This window comes from Adiantum capillus-veneris, chromosome 4 (assembly GCF_014529385.1).
Source record: "Adiantum capillus-veneris isolate H3 chromosome 4, ASM1452938v2, whole genome shotgun sequence".
NCBI lineage: Eukaryota > Viridiplantae > Streptophyta > Polypodiopsida > Polypodiales > Pteridaceae > Adiantum > Adiantum capillus-veneris.
In genome coordinates, this window is record NC_140934.1 from 82,722,980 (window position 1) to 82,742,616 (window position 19,637).

Genomic DNA, 19,637 nt, shown 5'->3' on the forward strand with positions numbered 1-19,637 from the left:
TATGTAAGACCCAATCATCCCAAGCATTTGATGAATCAAGAGAATGAAGTTGTCCCAATGATTGAACATGTTCTTGCAATTGTGCCCAAAGAAATTGATAACCTCTAGGCAGACGAAAACGATGACGCGCACAACAAAACGACAACATCCGAAGCTGTTCCGGAATGAATGTATCTAAAAGCCTTACCACACACAATCTGGCCAAGAGATTAAACTGACGTCTACATGAGGTCTTCTCCGGCCACGAAATTACATGAGATGTTGCTAAAACTTCACCAATACGAGAATTCACATCTTGGCGAGATCTCGGAGGTTTCCATGTAGCATATTTGAGCACCTCCTTCCATGACTTAACCACATTATGCAAAAATTGAGAGTTTCCTATCCACATTGACTGCGAGGCATTCAAAATATTCCACCAAGAAGCATGGATGCATGTCTTGCCATGTGCAATGCCAACATCCTCTATATGTGCAACTGCCATGTCAATCCATGGTTGAGCATCGTTGCACATTGCTTGAAAAAGGGCCCATCTTCGTGCGATAAGATGCAACTAGACATCCAATAATGCTGCCCCACCTAGACCTTTTGGACATGTAACATGCTGGCAAGATATCCAAGGCATGCCAGGTTTATTACCTTGCTTTTTCCACAACATGAACCGGATTAGTTGAGTAAGAGTTGTCAAAACTTTTGGAGACCAACGCAATAGAGGCAAAAAAAGGAAAGCATGGATAGCATGATGACTTGAGCAACTTTCAATCTTATATGAAATGGCCATGCTTGAGATTTCCAATAAACAAACTTATCCCAAATACGACCCGAAATCCAATCAAGTATTTGTTTATTAGATACATTGACTCCGATAGGATATCCTAAATGACGAAAGATAGTCCCCCTTCGTACCACAAAGCCTAGCCAGCCAAGATGTTCTAAATCTTTCTCTATACAATTGATAAGAGAAGATTTTTGTGCATTTATATGCAAACCACATGTTGTGGCAAACAAAGACCACACAGACATTGCACGATCGACATTGTTCTTATCAACTTTCAAAAACATGAAAGAGTCATCAGCCAATGCTTGCTCAACTAGCTGATTCCCTGTAGGGAGAGAGAGCCCAACTATCTCTCCATTCTCAGCCAAGTTGGTAAGAAGTGTAAGCATGGGGTGAGAGACCAGCTCTCTCTCTCTCTCTCTCTCTCTCTCTCTCTCTCTCTCTCTCTCTCTGGTATCTATGATCTCTCGGCTGATTAGAGCCAAGGTTTCCGTACCGCATGATATCATTCGAGCGGAATTAGCTGCCCCCCCTATGGAGATTGAGGCGCTTACCAGATCAGTCTCCTTTGTACATAGTTTGTGGGATACTACTAGAGACAGATATGCCAAGGTGGCTCTAGAGTCCTCTAGACAATTAGCTCTTAATGGGGATACATCATGCTGGTATGCACAGATGGCATCATGGTTTCAAACACATGGTTTCACCATGGACAGGTTGCCTCCTCTTCAATACTCTCTACAGGCACCGTTGAGGTCTCTGACACGGGTAGAGATTAATAGACTCATCCGTCAGGATCTGATCCAGCTGGACACGAGGAGGACATGGATAGAGCCGATACAGGAGTTGGGCACAAAGATGGCTTTCTATAGAGAGCATCTTCTCCACCTCACAGGGGATGGGTTAGTGATTCGACCTAGCTATATGGACACGCATCTTTCGCATGGTTTGCGTTGTGCCATTGGCCAGATACGCACGTCCTCACATTAGCTCGAGATTGAGACTGGCAGATTCAGAGGGACACCTGCAGATAGCAGGATATGCCGCTTATGCCATCTAGAGCCAGAGACAGAAGTACATTACATATGTCATTGCACAGTGTACTATGAGATACGAGGCCGTTTTCACTGTCTATTCAGAGAAGGTTTTGGGCCTCTATCTAGGGTCATGAGTTATGAGGATCAAAGATGTCTTGGGCTATATCTACTTGAGTTACACAGGCATAGAGAAACTTTACTAAGGAGAGCTGAAGAGAGACATCCCCAGAGACAGATCACAGATTTCTTTACACTAAATATTGTACACCCAGAAGAACAGACAGAGGAGCAGCCAACGGTGGAGAGGTCTACCCGCACTACTGGCATTCTCATAGACCGAGCATTGGAGCTAGGGAGATCTAGACGACCCCGGTGGAGAAGAGGAGCTACACAGTTTCGAAGGAGGCTACGGCAAAGGATTCAAGCCATACTCTTTCGTCGTCCAGAGTGCAGATGAAGATGGATCTCTACTCCCCTCCCATATTGTCTTCACATTGTACTGCTTAGTTTAGGATCCCGTAGTATTTATATTTTGTTATCCTAGTTTAATTTATTTTGTTAATCTGACTTTGTATCAGATACACCGCATTGTAACTTTCCGGTCTCATAGGTCACTTTGGCCTTTTGAAGACGTTAATATAACATTTCATTTCATCATCTCTCTCTCTCTCTCTCTCTCTCTCTCTCTCTCTCTCTCTCTCTCTCTCTCTCTCTCTCTCTCTCTCTCTCTCTCTCTCAACAACGCGACCTCTACTCTCGCGACCTCTGCTCTGCACCCCGCGACCTTTGCTCTGCACTCTCAGCTTCAGCACCAGCGCGTAGGTCTCAGCCTCAGCACCAGCATGCAACAGCAGCGTGCGCAGGTTTCAGGGCTGCTGTGCGCAGGTCTTATGGCACCAAAGGCAGCAGAGCATGGGCTCTAAGGGCAGCGAGCAGGCCCGCACTCATTGTCATGAAACTCTGATCGCGCGCGCAAACAAAGCTCTCCCGCTCTGATCGTACGTACCACACACTCTCTGCAAGCTCCTCTATGCGTAGAAAGTCCTGTCCTACGCGCGCCCTGGCACCCCCTCTTTTTTGCATTTATCTACGCATAGAAATTCCTCATACCTCCTACGTTAAAGTTTAAAGACTTTTAAGTTTTAAGTTAAACTTTTAAGTTTTGCCTTATTCTTAGTCCCTCACCCTAGTACCCTAGTACCCTACCCCACATTTGTAGCTCGAGTTCGATGGATCCCCCTACCGAAGAGGAAGGGCAGGGTGTAGATAGCTACACCACCCCTAAAAAAACAACAACTACATTTAAACGGAGAAACAGAGATACTGTACTATCACAAGGATCCTTACGAGTTGGGAAAACCTCCAGGATACATGTTGAGCTAATGATGGAGAAGGTCCAGGTGATGCTCAAATCAGAGCTAAACTATATGAGGGATGACATCAGGAAGGAAATGCACGCGAGTGCTGAGAGCTACAGGAACTCCATGTATGGAGACATGATGAGAGAACTAAGGAGAGAGATCTGGGGGATACAGAATGAGGAGATTCAGATCTTGAAAACGGAATTACGAAACCTAATCAAGGCTGAAGTAAATGTAACAGAATGCGTTATGCAAAAGAAACTCGATGAGGCCGTAGCAAGTTTTGAAGCATGGAGAACAAATATGGAAAAGCACATGGGGGAAAAAGATGCAATAATCGAGGAGCTAAAAGGAGAACTCGCGGCTTGCAAATCTGCAACTAAGGAGAAGGGAGACGACCAACCTTCGGTACTGAAGGAGCTCGAGGACATGAAGGATCAAATGAAAGCTCTACAGGAAGGAGATGAACAGAAATCGAAAACGGCATCTTCATGGGCAGAACGTGTTTTTAAGACACAAGAAAAGGTTGATGAAGCTGAGAAATGGATTGAGGATGCGAAGAAAGGGAAGGCCCAGATGCCCGAGACCACACCTACCTCCACCATTATTAATATGACCATTGAGGAAGAGCAGAAAAGAAAGAATCGGGCTCTGCATGTGCGAGTCACAGGAGTCAAAGACAAAGAGAATGTAGATGAAGAAGTCAAGGAACTGCTAGAACGCATGGGCATCACCAAGCCTACTCACACAAGTGCATGGAGAGTGGGCAAGAAAGGAATCGATGAGAAGGGAAACGTAAAGGATAGGGCACTTATTCTCCGCTTCCTGAATATAGAAATAAGGAAAGAATTTCTAAAGAAGAGGCCAACTCTTAAGAAAACCGGTATTTTCTTGGGAGATGACCTTACATTGGCACAAGTGGCACACATGCAAGAGTTGATGCCACAGATCGGGGCAGCAAGAGAAAAGGGGAAAATCGCCTTTTATAGAGGGAAAGTAGTGGTTCTGGACAAGCGCTCAGCATGACGGTGCGAGACCTATAGGGCGACGCTCCGGATAGCGGCGTCGAATTGTAACAGATCATATAGGCTAGATGTAGGTGCCTTTAAGGACAGCTTTAGGGACAGAGACATAGTTTTCTACTCAGAGACACACCAGATACCGGGACAGCGTATGCCACATGTGAAGGGTTATTTATGGGAAAAGGCTGGTCGACCAGACAAGAGATCTCTACGGGGTAGCCGGGGTTCAAGAGTAGTAGCAATCTTATTTAAAGAGGAGCTGAAACCACTACTACAGATTATCAGGAAAGATGAGCAAGCAAGGTATATGTGGGTGGAATGAGAGCCGAGACAGGTAGATTTCTATATATCGTTGTATGCTACTTTCCTCCAAGTACATCGGTCTACTCCTCACCTAAAGGACAGTCCCCTTTCTCCATATTGAATAATGACATATGGGAGTTCTCTAGAGATGGAGACATCGTTCTCCTAGGAGACTTTAATGCCAGAACGGCCAACTCTCAAGCAGTATTCTATGATACTTCTGAGGAAATGCTCAGAGAAGTGGATTTATCACAAGGGGGCTTACTAGAAACTCACAAGATCAAGAACACACTGAATATGGGAGACATCTCATGGAGATGGCAACTATACATGGTTTGGCCATACTTAATGGTCTAGAGAATTTCCCTTTATCTGGGGGATTCACATGCTTCCCGCACATGCATGGGGCCAGTACAGTGGATTCTGTCATGACTTCACCAAGCTTTATTTCTAGTATCGAGGATTTTAAGGTGGGACCCAGACCGGTTGGGATTGCAGTGGATCATGCTCTCTTGACCTTATCAATCTCCTTCCAATACAATGCCTCTCAAGTACAAAGGAAGAAGACACACACAAGATATACTCTCACGCCAGAGACTGATTCAGTCTATGTGGAAAAGATCTATAATAGGATGTGGGCAGCCGAGCCAGTATATACTGTAGAGGAGATTACTTTTCAGTTAACAGAGATACTACATGGAGTAGCACAAGAGGCATACCCACATACTCAACCTGATCAGAAGAGAGGATCTGGGAACATGCCTCAAAACAGTTGGTATGACGAGGAATGCAGAGAGACGAGAACCCAGGTCCAGAAAGAGCTTACACTTGGGATCATCACATATAAGCAGTCTCAGATTGCTCTTCGGCGTATAGTATGTCGCAAGAAAAGGACATTTTTAGCCAAACTGGAGAAGGATTTATATCAGCTCTTCTTGAGTCAGGACTCACATGAGGCCTGGCGCTTATTTCACGAGCACTCACCGCCTCCGACGATTACTTCTCCTGAGATTTGGGGTCAATATGTAACATCATTATACATGGTATCTGGACAGCCTCCATTACCAGATCCGCTAGAGCCATGCCCTGCTACTAGTACTTTCTTTACTACGGAAATGATGGAAAAAGCCATTGATAAGATGAAGACAAGAAGAGCATATGATCATGATGGTTTAGTAACAGAACATCTGATCCATGCCAGGGATCTACTTTCAGAAGTCCTTGCTCGTCTGTTTAATCGGGTCATGTGTGAAGCATTACCTGAATCTTGGAAATTATGTACTATCATTCCTATTTTCAAGTCAGGGGATCCTATGATACCCGGGAACTACCGTACCATTATGGTAGGTGACACTTACCCGACTGTACGCATCCATTCTTGAACAAAAATTGAGTAGATGGGCAGAGAATGAGGGCATAAGGGCAACAGGACAAGCTGGATTAAGAAGGGGTTATTCCACTTAAGATCACATTCTTACGCTCAGAGCCATTATTGAGGAAGGAAGAGCAAATGGGAGAAGGATGTATTGTTGCTTTGTGGATTTTCGGAAAGCTTTTGATACAGTACCAAGGGCCAGATTGATGCGCACGATGCAAGAGTTAGGGGTCCCCAAAGAGATTATTTGGGAGGTCATGGCCTTATACGGGTCAATAACTGGTTATGTACGTACTCCAGAAGGGGATTCCGACATTGTTCATTCTACCGTTGGAGTAAAGTAGAGATGCTCATTGTCCCCTACTTTATTTGGTATGTACATAGATGAGGTATCAGATTACATTGATAGAGAGGGTGAAGAAGTTGCTCAACTTGCAGGGTAATGGATCCCTTTGTTGTTGTATGCAGATGATATTGTATTGATAGCAGAATCACCAGATGGAATGCAGAGGCAGCTAGATGCATTACATAAATTCGCGGAGGATAGTGGACTGTCGGTAAACTTGGGTAAAACCAAAGTTATGGTGTTTAACACCACACCGTAGTGGGTTAGGAGATCGGCACCTACATTTGCATATGGCCAGGATACAAGAGAGTACAGAGATGCATACACATACCTTGGTGTGGTATTTGCAGGACCGAAGTTTACTCTTAACAAAGCAGCGGATGCTAGATTATCCAGAGCCTCTGCGGCCTTGGGAGGGTTGGAGAGGATGTGTTCACAAGTGCAGTTTCAGGAACAAAACTTTGGCTCTTTGATACTGTGGTGGCTTCGGCTATGCTTTATGGGGTCCAGATTTGGGGACCATCTATGGATGAGGATAATTGGAAGTCAATGGAGAGACCTTTGGTATCTATGATTTCCTGAATGATTAGAGCAAAGGCCTCCGTACCACACGCGATTACCCGAGCGGAACTAGCGGCCCCTCCGATAGAAATTGAAGCTCTCACCAGATCAGTGTCCTTTATACACGGTTTGTGGGATACAAATAATTGCCGATATACTAGACTGGCCCTCGAATCCTCTTGACAATTAGCAATGAAAGGGGATACATCATGCTGGAATGCGCAACTGTCCTCGTGGTTTCAGAGATACCAGTTCAGTATGGAAAGATTACCCCGCTTCCAATACTCTCTTGAGGCTCCATCACTGGCAATTACAAGAAGGGAGATTAATAAAATCATCCGACACGATCTTATACAGTTGGATACTAAGAGGACATGGGTAGACCCTACACAAGAATTGGGCACGAAGATGTCCGACTACAAAGAAAACTTCCTACAACTATCTGAAGATGGATTTTTGATTCACCCGAGTTACATGGATACCCACGTGTCTCATGGTTTGAGATGTGCTATTGGTCAAATTCGTACATCCTCACACCAGTTGGAAATTGAATTTGGCAGATTTAGGGGAATCCCACCTGAGAGCAGAATTTGCAAGTTATGCGGAATGGAGCTGGAGACAGAATTACACTATATATGCCACTGCACAGTATACTATTAGATACGTGAGCGTTTTCATTGCCTCTTTAAAGAAGGCTTTGGACCTCTAGATAGAATCATGCAATACCAAGATCAAAGATGCTTAGGCTTGTACCTACTGGAACTACATCGGCACAGGGATAATCTAATGAGAAGACAAAGAGCACTACAGCCTCAGAGGCAGCTCACAGATTTCTTCGGATTGAGAGAAGCAGGAGTGGAAGGAGAAGCAAGAGGCCAGCAGCCAGCACAAAGGAGTAGCCACATTCATACCAAAGGCACCCTAATTGACAGAGCGATTGAGCTTAGGAAATCGAGACGACCACGACCAAGATGCAGAAGCACACTTCACCGGAGGAGACTACAACAAAGGATTAGAAGCATTCTACCAGACACCCAGAATGCTCCTAGTTTATTTAACACTTTGTATTTAGTTTTTCACATTTATTTTCACACTTTCACACTTTTCACACTTAGTACTTTAGTACTAAGGTACCTAGACATTGTAACAGATTCACCACTTTTGTATCAGTTTGGTCTCATAGGTCATTCTGGCCTTTTGAAGACGTTAATATAACATTTCATTTCATTTCATTTCTCTGTGTGTGTGTGTGTGTGTGTGTGTGTGTGTGTGTGTATTAATGGCAGCTCTACATCAAAGAGACATGGATCGCACCTAGACAGCCCCTTCTCCTCAAGATGCTGCATTACACTGAGCACTTCTTGAACATGCTAGACGAGGGGTTCATCCAAAGACCTCGCTAAATGGACACATACATGCCACAGCTCATGAGTGGTAATTGGTCAACTCCGCGTAGCATCACACCGGCTAGAGATAGAAACAGGAAGAGCTGTCCATACCCCCCAAGCTGAGAGGTTCTGCCAGCTTTGCACCAATGCACAGAGAGGGTGATTGAGAACAAGGAGCACTTTGGTGCAGATGTAGAGCATATGAGGGTATCAGAGACAGCTTTTCACAGGACAACCCACACTACGACAGATCATGGAGTCTAGAGATCAATGCCAGTCTGGCCGTTTTCTAGTGGAGTTATACAGATATATAGACACTTGGCACCTATAGCAGCACGCGAGGGTGGCAGATAGTCATAGCTTACAAAATTCTTCCAGAGGACCACCACCCTATTGTCACCCATCACATAGACACACAGAGGTCACCCTACAGCAAGTTGAGACGATCAGAGCTAGGAGACACCCCCGAAGTCAAAGATACACAGCTTCGAGACTCCATCACATGCAGATCCAGGGGATCCAGACTCGCCACCACCAGGTAGCCTAGGAGAGATTTGCTCTGATGCTGGCAGACCCAGCCACGATCACATGTGCAGCCCTTACACCACACCCACTGCCCTTTGTGAACTGATCACATAGGGTCTGACGCTTCCCTATCATGAGCAGACGCTTCCCTATACATGTGTGGGCAAGCTCCTGTTCACCGCATCATTCCCAAGGGGAATGTGTTACCATATTATGGTAGTGATGTGTGTAAACACACTTAGGACCGCCGAGACACTTTCTCCCTCGATAGGAGGGGCTTTTCCCTCCGGCTTCTATATACGCCCATCAATCTAGGGAAAGCGTTCTCTTTAGAAAGAAAATGATTTGAGCATGACAACCGAGGAATTAAATGCTTTCTGAAACAGCTAAAGGATAGCCTTTTCAACTACGATAATCAGTAAACAAGAAGCTGCCTACTAACGGGTTCTAAGGAAGCTTGGTACATCCTTATGACCTTCGTTTACCAACCTTCCACCTTCCCAAAGTCAGAAAGAGAAAATTCACATAACAAAAAGATGACAATAAGATTCTTGAACAAGCAATTTGCAAAGTTGACAGATGGCCATTGATCATATGTGAGGTTCGGTTCATGAACGACTTTCTAAGGAGCGAATACGACCTAGGAGCACTAATAGGCCGCCCTCAATTCGGCACCTGGTTCTTGTCGAGTTGCACATTGGTAGTTGGTTTGTTGGCCATTCTTAGTAGGGCTGTCCAGAGGTGCAATGTCTGCAAGAGAGCCTTTCGAACGTTGAAAGGGGCAGTGGTGGACTTCAAGTTTTCCATCTAGGGTGCCAGCTGGTGACAGAACACTGGTACTAGCTTGCTCTCCAAGGCAACAGAGGACAGCACTGCTCTCCGCATTTGAAATACGTTTTCTGATATCATGCCACTCACAAAGAGCACAGACATCTTATTGTGGACCATACTTAACAGCATAATCTGTTGGGACATCTGTAAGGTATGTTGCTTGAGATCCAAGGGCATGAGGCCGTTGGAATTACAGACAAAAGCCACTTATGCAGGAACGAGAAAGAGGAGAGGGATAATTTATTGGGCCATTGGCCAGAACACAACTGTTTTATGACTTTCACATAGTCAAAACCTTGGTTATTGTTCCAGTTGCCTCCTGAGGCGCTCCTATTTACTTATGCAAAAAACCTTCACTGATGTTGATTTTCAAACTGAAGACTCAACAGTCTGCCTTTGGCAAAATGCAAAAGCTTATAGAACACAACATACAAACAAGTAGCTTAACTCAACAGTCTTCCTCTGGCACAATGCAAAAGCTTCATATTTCTTGGCCAATGAAAAACATGAATTGAAAGACCTCGCCTTTACTACTGACCTTTGTTCGGATACTTGCGAAGCCACCATTGTTATCAGTTGATACCAATCCTGCAAGCAAATTGACCTCATCATTACGAATCATTTTGCTTCCACAATTTACACCACTGCTGACTTCACGATGGATACCTTTGAAAACCCCAACAGCCCCACCATCTTCACCACCCTTCAATTCAATCTGAAGGCCACTTGAACTTACACCACCCATCACCACATCATCCAAAGCACCCCATGCAGGGCCCGTCGGCAGACCCTTGGCTATTGTGAAATTGCACTTTTAGTAAGTAAAAACGGTTAAAGTGTTGCTTATTTAAAAACGTCAAAAGATGCCATTCTACCAGAAATGCTGTATAAAGTCTTGCCATCTCGTAAACCAAGATACTCTTTGACAACTTCAAGCAAATTTTGCATCCCTTGAAACTCGACCATTTCTGGAGAATCACCTTTGACCTGTTAAACAACTATCAAGAGAATCAGGGTTATACCCAATGTTCAAGCTGCACTATAGAAAGAAAGAGATGCACAGTTAATTATGCTAAAACCAAGTAGAAATTTGCAATTATTACAGAATCCGAGTGGCTTTCTCAGTGAAACATCAAAGCTGAAATGCTGAAAATTAGAGAGAAAAAACCAAAAATATCAGCCCACACATCTGGATCAACCCCCATCAATATATTATACACAAAGAAGTGACCAAAGAATTTCCTGCAAATTACAACAATCACTAGCACATCGAGACATTTTGAATAATTATATCAGCACAATATTTTCCCACTTAAAAATTCCAAGTCCATAGGTGTGCACAAGGTCCATTAAGTAGCCAAGCTAGCTTTGTCCGAACAACAAGCCACCCAACCGTAGCCAACACCTAGCTGGGCAAGTGTCTGAGGACAAAGGCGAGCACCTTAAAGACCGTGCATCCCATACCAGCTTGCCTCACCCCTTCGAAGTGAGCTCCATACTCCCCTAACCTCCTGGGCTCTCCACTACCACTGTACAGTTGGAGGTGGTAGACCTTGTACTCAGCAGTTTTTCCCACAATTTTTTTTTTTTCGAGAAAAAGATCCTTCTATTAGTTAATGAAAACTGCCCATAGGGCTACAACCACCTCTGCAAGAGAGGGCTACAACAAGCACGATGGGGAGACTCTCCCAATGAAAAAACAGCATATATACAATGAGGCCAAATCAAGACATGGGAGGAGGGAAGAGCCACACAGGTGGACAGTAGTGCCATCTGAGCACCCCCTGGACTATGGTGTAGAAAGGCCCAGGGCGCCAGAGTCGAAGGAAAGCCTCGCGGTGCTCCCGCATGCGGTCGGAGCTGCCCTGTAGTCCCTCAAGCTGTCCTCTGAGAGTATGGATCAGCTCTAGCCAGAAGTCACGAACAGTCTCTGCTGGTGGCACAGGGCGAGCCTCAAAGATGCGGAAACAGCGGGCCTGCCAGATGAACCAAAGTGTCAGGCCACTGATGAGCTCCCAACACTCCTCTCTCACTGCACCACTCCTGTGGAGTAAGCTCTGTAGCAGGCTGAAGTGTAGGACGCCCCCCCTGCATCACCATCATCCTGCTGGTGGAAGATAGCTCAAAATGAAGTGCCGGGCCCGTGAGGGTGGACCAAGCCGCTGCCCCCAAGTGTACTGTTGAGCCGTGGAGAGAGCAGGCATCAGACGAAGAATTCGTAGCCACACCTGCTGGGCCGAGGGACAGTCCCAAAGACAGTGACGCTGACTCTCCACCAAATGGTCACAAGCTGCACATGTGGCCGAGAGACCACTATGCACTAGCCAGCTCCCTACTGCTGTGGCTCTATGTGTGACCAGCCACTAAAACAAGGTGACTCGCCTCGGCTGTCTGGAGTCCCAAAACCTCTCCCAAAAGTCTGCCAAGAACTCGACTGTGAGACCCTCCTCCTGCCAATGACGTGCTGCAGCGGGGAGGGCCTCTCTCTGTGCTGCTAGTATATGCCATCCAAGCCGAACAGTGTACTGAAAGAAGGGGACTCCTGGGTGGTCTGCAGAAGAGAAGGGGTCCCTCCATAGCCACTCACCAGGATCCCACTACACTCATGCCAGTGGACAGCACTCCCAAGCCCAAAGCCTCCAGTGTCAAGTCTCAAGAGCTGCTGGGTCAGGGTCTATGACGCAAGTCCTCCCACAGATGCCCACAACTCCGATCCTCTGAAAACAGCACTCCGCTACCTGCGGGGCCTCTACTGCAACTCGCTGTAATCGTCCCCCACCTTGAAGCTCAAAGAACAGGGTTGGGACAATCTCTGAGCAGGCCCTGACTGAAATGAGAACCTCCAGTCGTGTGAAGGCTCCCATCCACCGGGGTGCTACTGGCTCGAGAGGCGTGAGCCACTCAGCTCGAACTGACTCTGAGATGTCCTGACACATGTTCTGCACCCCTCTCATGCCCTATAGCTGGAAACCTTGTACCTCCTCTGACAAACCTGTGAACTCTAGCCAGTCATCTAGAGAGCGTGTTGGACCTACTACCATGGGACCCCAGGAAACATGAGGTTGGTAAGTGGCCTCTCTGAGTGCTAACCATGGGGTTCCAGACGAGGGACTGCCGTAGGCGCTCCTCCGTGCACATCGGCTATTGCTGCTCTAGGCCACGCCGTAGGAGCTCCCAAGAACGAAGCAAACTCATAGCGAAACGATCCTCCAGTCTCCTGCTCAAACCAACTCAGCGCATCTCTGTAAAGATCCATCTGGTTGAAGGTTGCCAAGTGCCTCTTGACTGAGGCACCCTGGCACGAAGCCTTTGCAACAAGAACTCCTTCCAGGGCTCCTCACCTGGAAGAAGTCCTCTGACTATGAACTTCCCTAGAAGGGCTCTGCTCTGCTGTGCTGGATCAATGATCCCAAGCCCTCCCTGAGAACAAGGAAGCATGATGACCGACCAAGCCACCTTGGCTCGGGCCATCTGAGTGTCACGTCCTGACCAAAGGAAGTTCCTGATTAGCCTCTCTACCTGGCTGATACAAGAACTCGAGAAGATCCAGCAGGAGGTGATGTACAACATAGTCGCCAACAGCACCTGGTTGGCAACTACTACTCTACCAACGAGCGAACGACAGACGTGCTGAGCTCCAATGTAACAGCTTCTTCTTGATGGACAGGAGAAGAGGAGCAATCTGCTGCTCGGGAGACAAGTCCAAACCAACCTGACAACCCAAGTATCGAACTGCAGTCCCTGGGGGAATCCACCTGAAACCCTCTCCTGGCATCCAATCTGGCATAGGAGCACTACCAACCGAGAAATCCACTGTCTTTCTCCAGTTGATCAGTGCGCCCGATGCACAACAGAAGGTCTCCAGAGCCTGCTCACATCTGTGAAGATTGGCCTCCTGGCCATCTAAGTACAAAGCTGAGTCATCGGCAAACTCAGCGTCCAGTAGCTCCTCTCCTCAAATAGGGAGTGCTAAGCGTCCAGTAGCTCCTCTCCTCAAATAGGGAGTGCTAAGCCCCGAAGACCAACCTGCTCTGACACCAAAAATCTGCTCATCGCCTCCGCATAGAACAGAAAGAGAAAGGGGGCAAGAGGACAACCCTTTCTGACCGAGCGTGTGAGCATGGAGCGCTCACCTCTCCCCCCTGCCAAAAGCACCTGATTGTGAGCCTATCTGTACAAAGCTGACACCCCTCTGATCCAAGCATCTAAGAAGCCCATCATGCGAAGAGTGCCCTCTAGAAAGTCCTAGTCAACTCCGTCGTAGGCCTTCTCAAAATCGAGAAGAAGAATCACAAGGTCCTCACCACGGAGCCGTCCAGGGCAGAAGCCTCCCAAAAAGTAAAGATGTTGTCAAGGATACTGCGTTCCTTGACAAAACCTGTCTGAGTCCCATGTATAAGGCTCTCTAAAAGTGGCTGAATCCTCAAACTCAGAGCCTTGGCAAGAATTTTGTAGGCTGAGTTGAGGATGGTGATGGGGCGCCACTGTCGAATCTCATCCAAGGAGCCACCCTCCTTGGGAATGAGGTAGATCAGGCCCTCACTCATGCTGTCAGGCATCACTCCTGTGTGCAAAATGTACTGAAAAGCACTACAAAGATCTGGGCCAAGCAAGTCCCAGTACTCCAAGAAAAAGCTGGGAGTCAACCCATCCTCACCTGGACAGCTACCACGAGGGAGGGCCCTCAGAGCTATGTGCAGCTCCTCAAGCTGAAGTGGCATCTCTAGCCTCTGGCGCATCTCCTCTGTCACAAGACATGGCATCTGTGCCCAAACCTGCTCCCTGCATGCATCCTGCCGCTCTGACAGAGGCTCAGCCGATAGTAACTCACGGTAAAAGTAAGTAGCGACTGCACGCATATCCTCGGGCTCACAAGCAACTGACCCATCGGGCCTCCTCAACTGACTGACCTTGGCATGCGAATGCCGAGGCCCCACTGTCTCAAAAAAAGCACCAGTCACTTTGTCACCCACCTGAGTCCACTGAGATGCCTGTCGGTGGAAGGCAAACTAATGACGCCTCTCCTCTGTGCTAGCAAGCTCCTATCGAGCCTGCTGTAGCTGCTCCTCCAACCATGGATTGTCTGGATGCTGCTCCTGCATCCTCTGCAGTGAAGCAATGCCCCGTCTGAGACGCTGCTCCGCCTCTCTCGCTGCAGCCCGGCAAGCCAGAGACTCCTAAAGAAAAAAGTGGCTAAGCTGAGCTAGGCCAGAGGCCACTCTGTCTGCAGGTGAATCCTGATTGTCCATACCCTCTGTCCAGAGAGCCTCTACCCTCTCTCTGAGTGCTGAGTCCAACAAGACCCTCTCTGGGATGCGGAGCATCGTGCTCCCACTCCTTTGCCTGTCTGCCACTGTGAGGATCACTGGTGCATGGTCCGAGAAGGAAGTCCCTGCTAGGATGCCCACTGAACCCCCCAAGTCACTGAAGTGGTCACTAGTGTAGAAGCAATCTATCCGCGATAGATTCACTCCTCCCACTCTGCGGTCCGATCTAGAGAAGGCAAGACTGTCTGGGGGCCTCACAAAACCTGAGTGCTGCCATGTATCCGAGACCCTCAAAGTCATACAAAACCTCTCCCAAGCTGCCAACTCGACTCCATGCACAGTAGCATGGCTGCCACCAATCCTGTCAGAAGGGTCCTCCAACATGTTGAAGTCCCCTCCTATACACCAATGATCGGCCTGCGGCAAAGACTCAACAATCTGTGACCAAACCTCTGCATGAGCACTTGCCACATTGGGTGCATAGATGTTCAGGAAGCCCACAAGGCCACCTTGAACCTGCATAGTAATCCACTGAGCCCTTCCTGGCACAATAATCCCTCTGTCTACAATGGCTTGCTGCAATGAGTCTGCAATAGTCATACATACCCCTCCTTGGATGCCTCTAGGTCCAAAAACAGCTGACCAAAAGGTATCATACCGTCCACGCAAAATCTGACCACAACGCCGAATGCAGCTCACACAGATGGTGCTCTTGAAGCATAAGGAGATCAATCTCTCCTCCCACAAGGCAACGTTGAAGCTCCTGACGCAATCGGCCCCGCTGTCGCTGAAACTGGGGCCCACCTAGTCCCTGCACGTTCCATGAGTCGATCCTCATGGGGAGCGAGAGAGAACAGATGCTGCCACAGCAGCAAGACGGGCTATCTTCGAGGCAGGCTTGGATGGGGAGTAATCCGCATCCGAGCGTCCTCTAGATAGGCGTGACTGCAGTGAGTGCCTAGCCCAAGCCCAAGCAGAGCGAGCTGTACGTAACGCAACCTCCTCTGTCCAGGAGTCCTCATGAATGTATACATAGCAAGGCAAACACTGCGTATCAGCAAAGAAGTACACCACAATGTGCCTACATTCTGTTGAGTCTGGGGGTGTCACCGCAAACTTGGCCAATGGCCACAAAGTCTGCAGCATATCTGTAACTCCAAGTTCTCCCATGTGGTGAGAGAACTCTAAGACCTGTGTATGCAACCATCCCACCACTAAGTCAAGGGACCACTCTGTCTCGGTCCTACCACAGAGGGGGAAGGAGAAACCAACTGCTGAGTCCAGGGCCTCTGTCCCCCTAGCGGCGAGGAACAAAACATGGACCCTGAAACAGGCTGCCTCATGGTCTACTGCGGAGTCGCAGAGAAAACGAGTAAACCCGTAGTCGAAGAAGTCCCAACAGCCTCTGATGTCAATGCTCGTCAGCCCACGAGGGATGGCTGAAAGGGAGGATGTCTGAATCTGCAGAGGGGGCCGCAAGAAGAGCTGACCCTCTCGCGCTAGGCGACTCGTGGCAAAGGCGCTGCCAAGAGATCTCCTAGCCGCCGGAGAGGGACCAGTCGCCTGAGCCGACTGAGGAACTGGAGCAGGAGGAGGAGAGGGAGCTTGGGAGAGTGGAGGAGAAGAGGGGCGGGATGGGGCGACAGAGGTAGAGGGGCGGGGTGGAGAGGCGATGGGAACAGAAGGCGGGGAGGATGAGGCAAAGGGAGGGAACTCTGGGGGGGGGGAGCGGTTGTCGAGGGAGAAGCCGAGGTTGAGGCTGGCGTAGGGATCTCCTCTTGCTCGAGAGGACCAAAACGGTTTCCCGTGGGAACCCACTGCTGCTGAGTAGGCACCTGAGGGCCACTCTGAGTGCCAAGCTGACGCTGTGGCCCCTGGCGTTGGCAGCCACGGGCCTGCTGCCACCCCTCCTCCGCTGGATCCGCTGGATCGGAGGGTGGCTCTGCATCTGTACGCTGTGCCACTGGCTGTGGCTGCGAGCCAGCCCTGGCAGGCTGGGGCTGAGGCTGTGGTGCAGGTCGCGGCCTCCTCCATGGATAGGCCTTCACTAGATGGCCCATCTGGCAGCAAATGAAGCACTGGTTCGGGAGGCCCGAGTACTCCACACTCTGTCGAAACCAACCCCCACTCACCCGAGGTAGAAGGATAACCTTCGGGAGCGTGTGGGTATCTCTGACCAAAACTCGAACTGAGGGAATGCCAACCGCCTTGGCAGCTATGATGCTACCGTGCGAGGTGTCTCCAGGACAGTCCCAACGGCGGAACCGATCCTGGAGAGAAGTGGTAGGTACTCCCTCCATAAACCCGGAAAGCAGACTGAGATGGGGATGTCTGCCTCCTCTACTAGAACATCCGAAGCTGGGTCAAAACCATGTCGCCACTATCGAAAGTGGGCACCTGAGGCTCGGATGGCTAGTGGACTCATAGTTATGACCTTGGACGCCATCTCGGAGGACTCAAACTCGATCTGATAGTAACCCCGTCCGAGAATCTGGACATCCAAAATCTTTCCCACCTCTGCGAGAAGGCGGGCCTGGAGAAGGTCTCGCAGCTCTCCTCTGCTAGGTCGGGTGCCGAGAATCTTGCAGATGACCGAGGTCGCCAATCGCTCTACCTCGGCGGCAAGGCTCGCTTGCTCTGTAGGCGAGAGAGCAAGTCGAATGGTGGGCTCAGCGGGGTCGGGCGAGGGGGCTTCTGGCGAGTCCCTCTGTGGCGAAGATGGAGCCTCCATCTGTGTCTACTGCTGTGGCGTAAGAAGAGGACGACGGGAGGGTGCTGCAAAAGGGCGCGCCAACACTGCTCCAAGGAGTTGAAACAGATGCCGAAGGTGCCTAATCTGCAAGGAGTAACCGAGGCGGAGGGCCCAAACTGATGGGTGAACGGGCCGAGTCACGGGGGGGGAGGGGGAGGGGGTGGGGGTGGGGTGGGGGTGGGGGGGGGGTGGGGGGGAGGGGAGGCGATGGCGATGGCGATGGCGAAGGCGAAGGCGCAGCGGGAGTGTACAGCCAGCTGAAACATCAATGTTCTGTAGCAGTCAGGAATTGCTTCGCCTAGACTTTGCTGTTTTTCCCACAGTTTTCAACATCATCAGATATACTTTTCTCACAGCAAGAAATGACACTTTAACCAGCTGGCATCACAAATAGGCAGTTAAGCTGATAAAATCTGACACTCAAAAGCACCATGAAACTTTTCTTATCTAATGATTACACAAGAAGTGCTATGCAAAGCCTTTGAAACTTCATGATACCATGGCTCATTGAGACGTTTTGTAGCCTGTATGGCATAACCTGTATGGCATAACCTGTCTGGCATGGGTCTCTTAGCACAAATCAATGGAAGATAACATATTCAGCTTACAGATCCATCACATGGTTTAAACAAGAAATGCTTTATGAAGTACCTCTGGTGCAAAGAATTTGATACCCTGCAGAAAAGAACAAAAATTCAGAGCTGCTGTTTCGATACTTTCCTGGCTTGAAAACTGTCCTTCCACATAATGCTATGCAAAGAAAAGGCTCAGTAACCTGATAATACTTCTGCCGTTCAGGCGTATCTCCTTCTTTTGGACCAACAATGACAGAGACTGCATTAATAACCTTGTTTACTCCCTTGAAATATGCTGGCAAAAGTGTATCTTTCTTTGTGACATCTCCAATCACCTATGTGCCACATTTTTGCGAAATAGAGAGTCCGTCAAAGTGAGAGAAAAAAGTGTCGCCTACCAAAACGTCACAATCATAAAAACAAGGCAAGAAAATGCAGACATTGAGCAAGGATCATTTGCCAAAAATTAACAAAACAGGTTTAGCAAGTCAGGCACACGAGAGTCCGCATCCTGTAGCATATACTAAAGGAACACAAGAACAATCCCTCCAGTCTCACATAGCTTTAAACAGGGGTGAAGGTCACATATATTCAACATAAAGCCTGCATTTGCAGTGCCCAGTTAATGGACACAAAGAATAATCCGTCTAATCTTACACATCTTAAACATGGAAGGTTCGAGAAGGTCACACACATTACAGCAAGATAGTTGTAGGTTTGGAAAATATCAGAAACCGTGCTGCTTGTTGAAAGGTCCAAATTCAGTCACAATTAACACACATTCATCGTCAAAGTGCTTACTCCCAACATACTATCCAGAGAATGTCTCCCATGCTTAATCTTCTTCATCTACAGAAATTTGAGCATAATATATCATGCTCCTCATGGAACAAACATGCTTGTATCCTTCTTTGCCAAAATCTTCCAACTTTGATTTCTCAGTAATTATTTGATTTCTCAGTAATTATAGAAGTAAACATTAACTAAAAACACATCTAGTTGTCCCATGATCATTGCCCTTCAAGGGGATGACCTGCTTGTTACTTTCAGGCCACAGATAGAGCAAAGAAAACAAGCTAACAGTTTTTTCTTAAGACTTTGAATGGTTATGTACAGTCTTCACATGTGCTTAAGTGCCACCAAAAGCAGCCACTTACTGTGTCTATGTCTGAACCCAGTAGCTGCTTTGCCTTTTCAGCATTTCGCACCTGCCATTAACAAATAGCTAGCTCAATGCTGTGCTCACCCAGCTTAAGATAGCCCATTTTTGAAAACAGTGCACAGCGAAAGCATTCAAACTAAACTTCTTACCAAAACTCGTACTGAATACCCTTTTCTTCCAAGCACATCGACCACTCGTTTCCCAACCCCTCCAGTTGCTCCTGTTACTAGAACTACTCCTTCAGGTTTTATGTTCTTTTGTTCTGACTGCTGATCCGTTGCTGAAGAACCAGTAAACAAGGATGACAAAGCCTCCATGAACTTTCAAGGGGTAAAAAAGAATCATATTAGATTG

At 48.0% G+C, this 19,637-nt stretch overlaps 1 protein-coding gene across 1 annotated transcript in view; it reads right to left on the reverse strand.

Moving 5' to 3' along the window:
- Positions 1-19,637, reverse strand: part of LOC147459504 (NAD(P)-binding Rossmann-fold superfamily protein) — an 84,480-nt gene that overhangs the window by 22,349 nt on the left and 42,494 nt on the right. The window contains exons 3-9 of the mRNA XM_086510771.1: positions 19,433-19,603; positions 19,279-19,329; positions 18,322-18,456; positions 18,198-18,221; positions 10,403-10,514; positions 10,194-10,322; positions 10,066-10,115 (exon numbers count right to left, since the gene is read on the reverse strand). Coding sequence (XP_086366897.1) covers positions 10,066-10,115; positions 10,194-10,322; positions 10,403-10,514; positions 18,198-18,221; positions 18,322-18,456; positions 19,279-19,329; positions 19,433-19,603 — 672 coding nt within the window. The remainder of the gene's footprint in view (positions 1-10,065; positions 10,116-10,193; positions 10,323-10,402; positions 10,515-18,197; positions 18,222-18,321; positions 18,457-19,278; positions 19,330-19,432; positions 19,604-19,637) is intronic.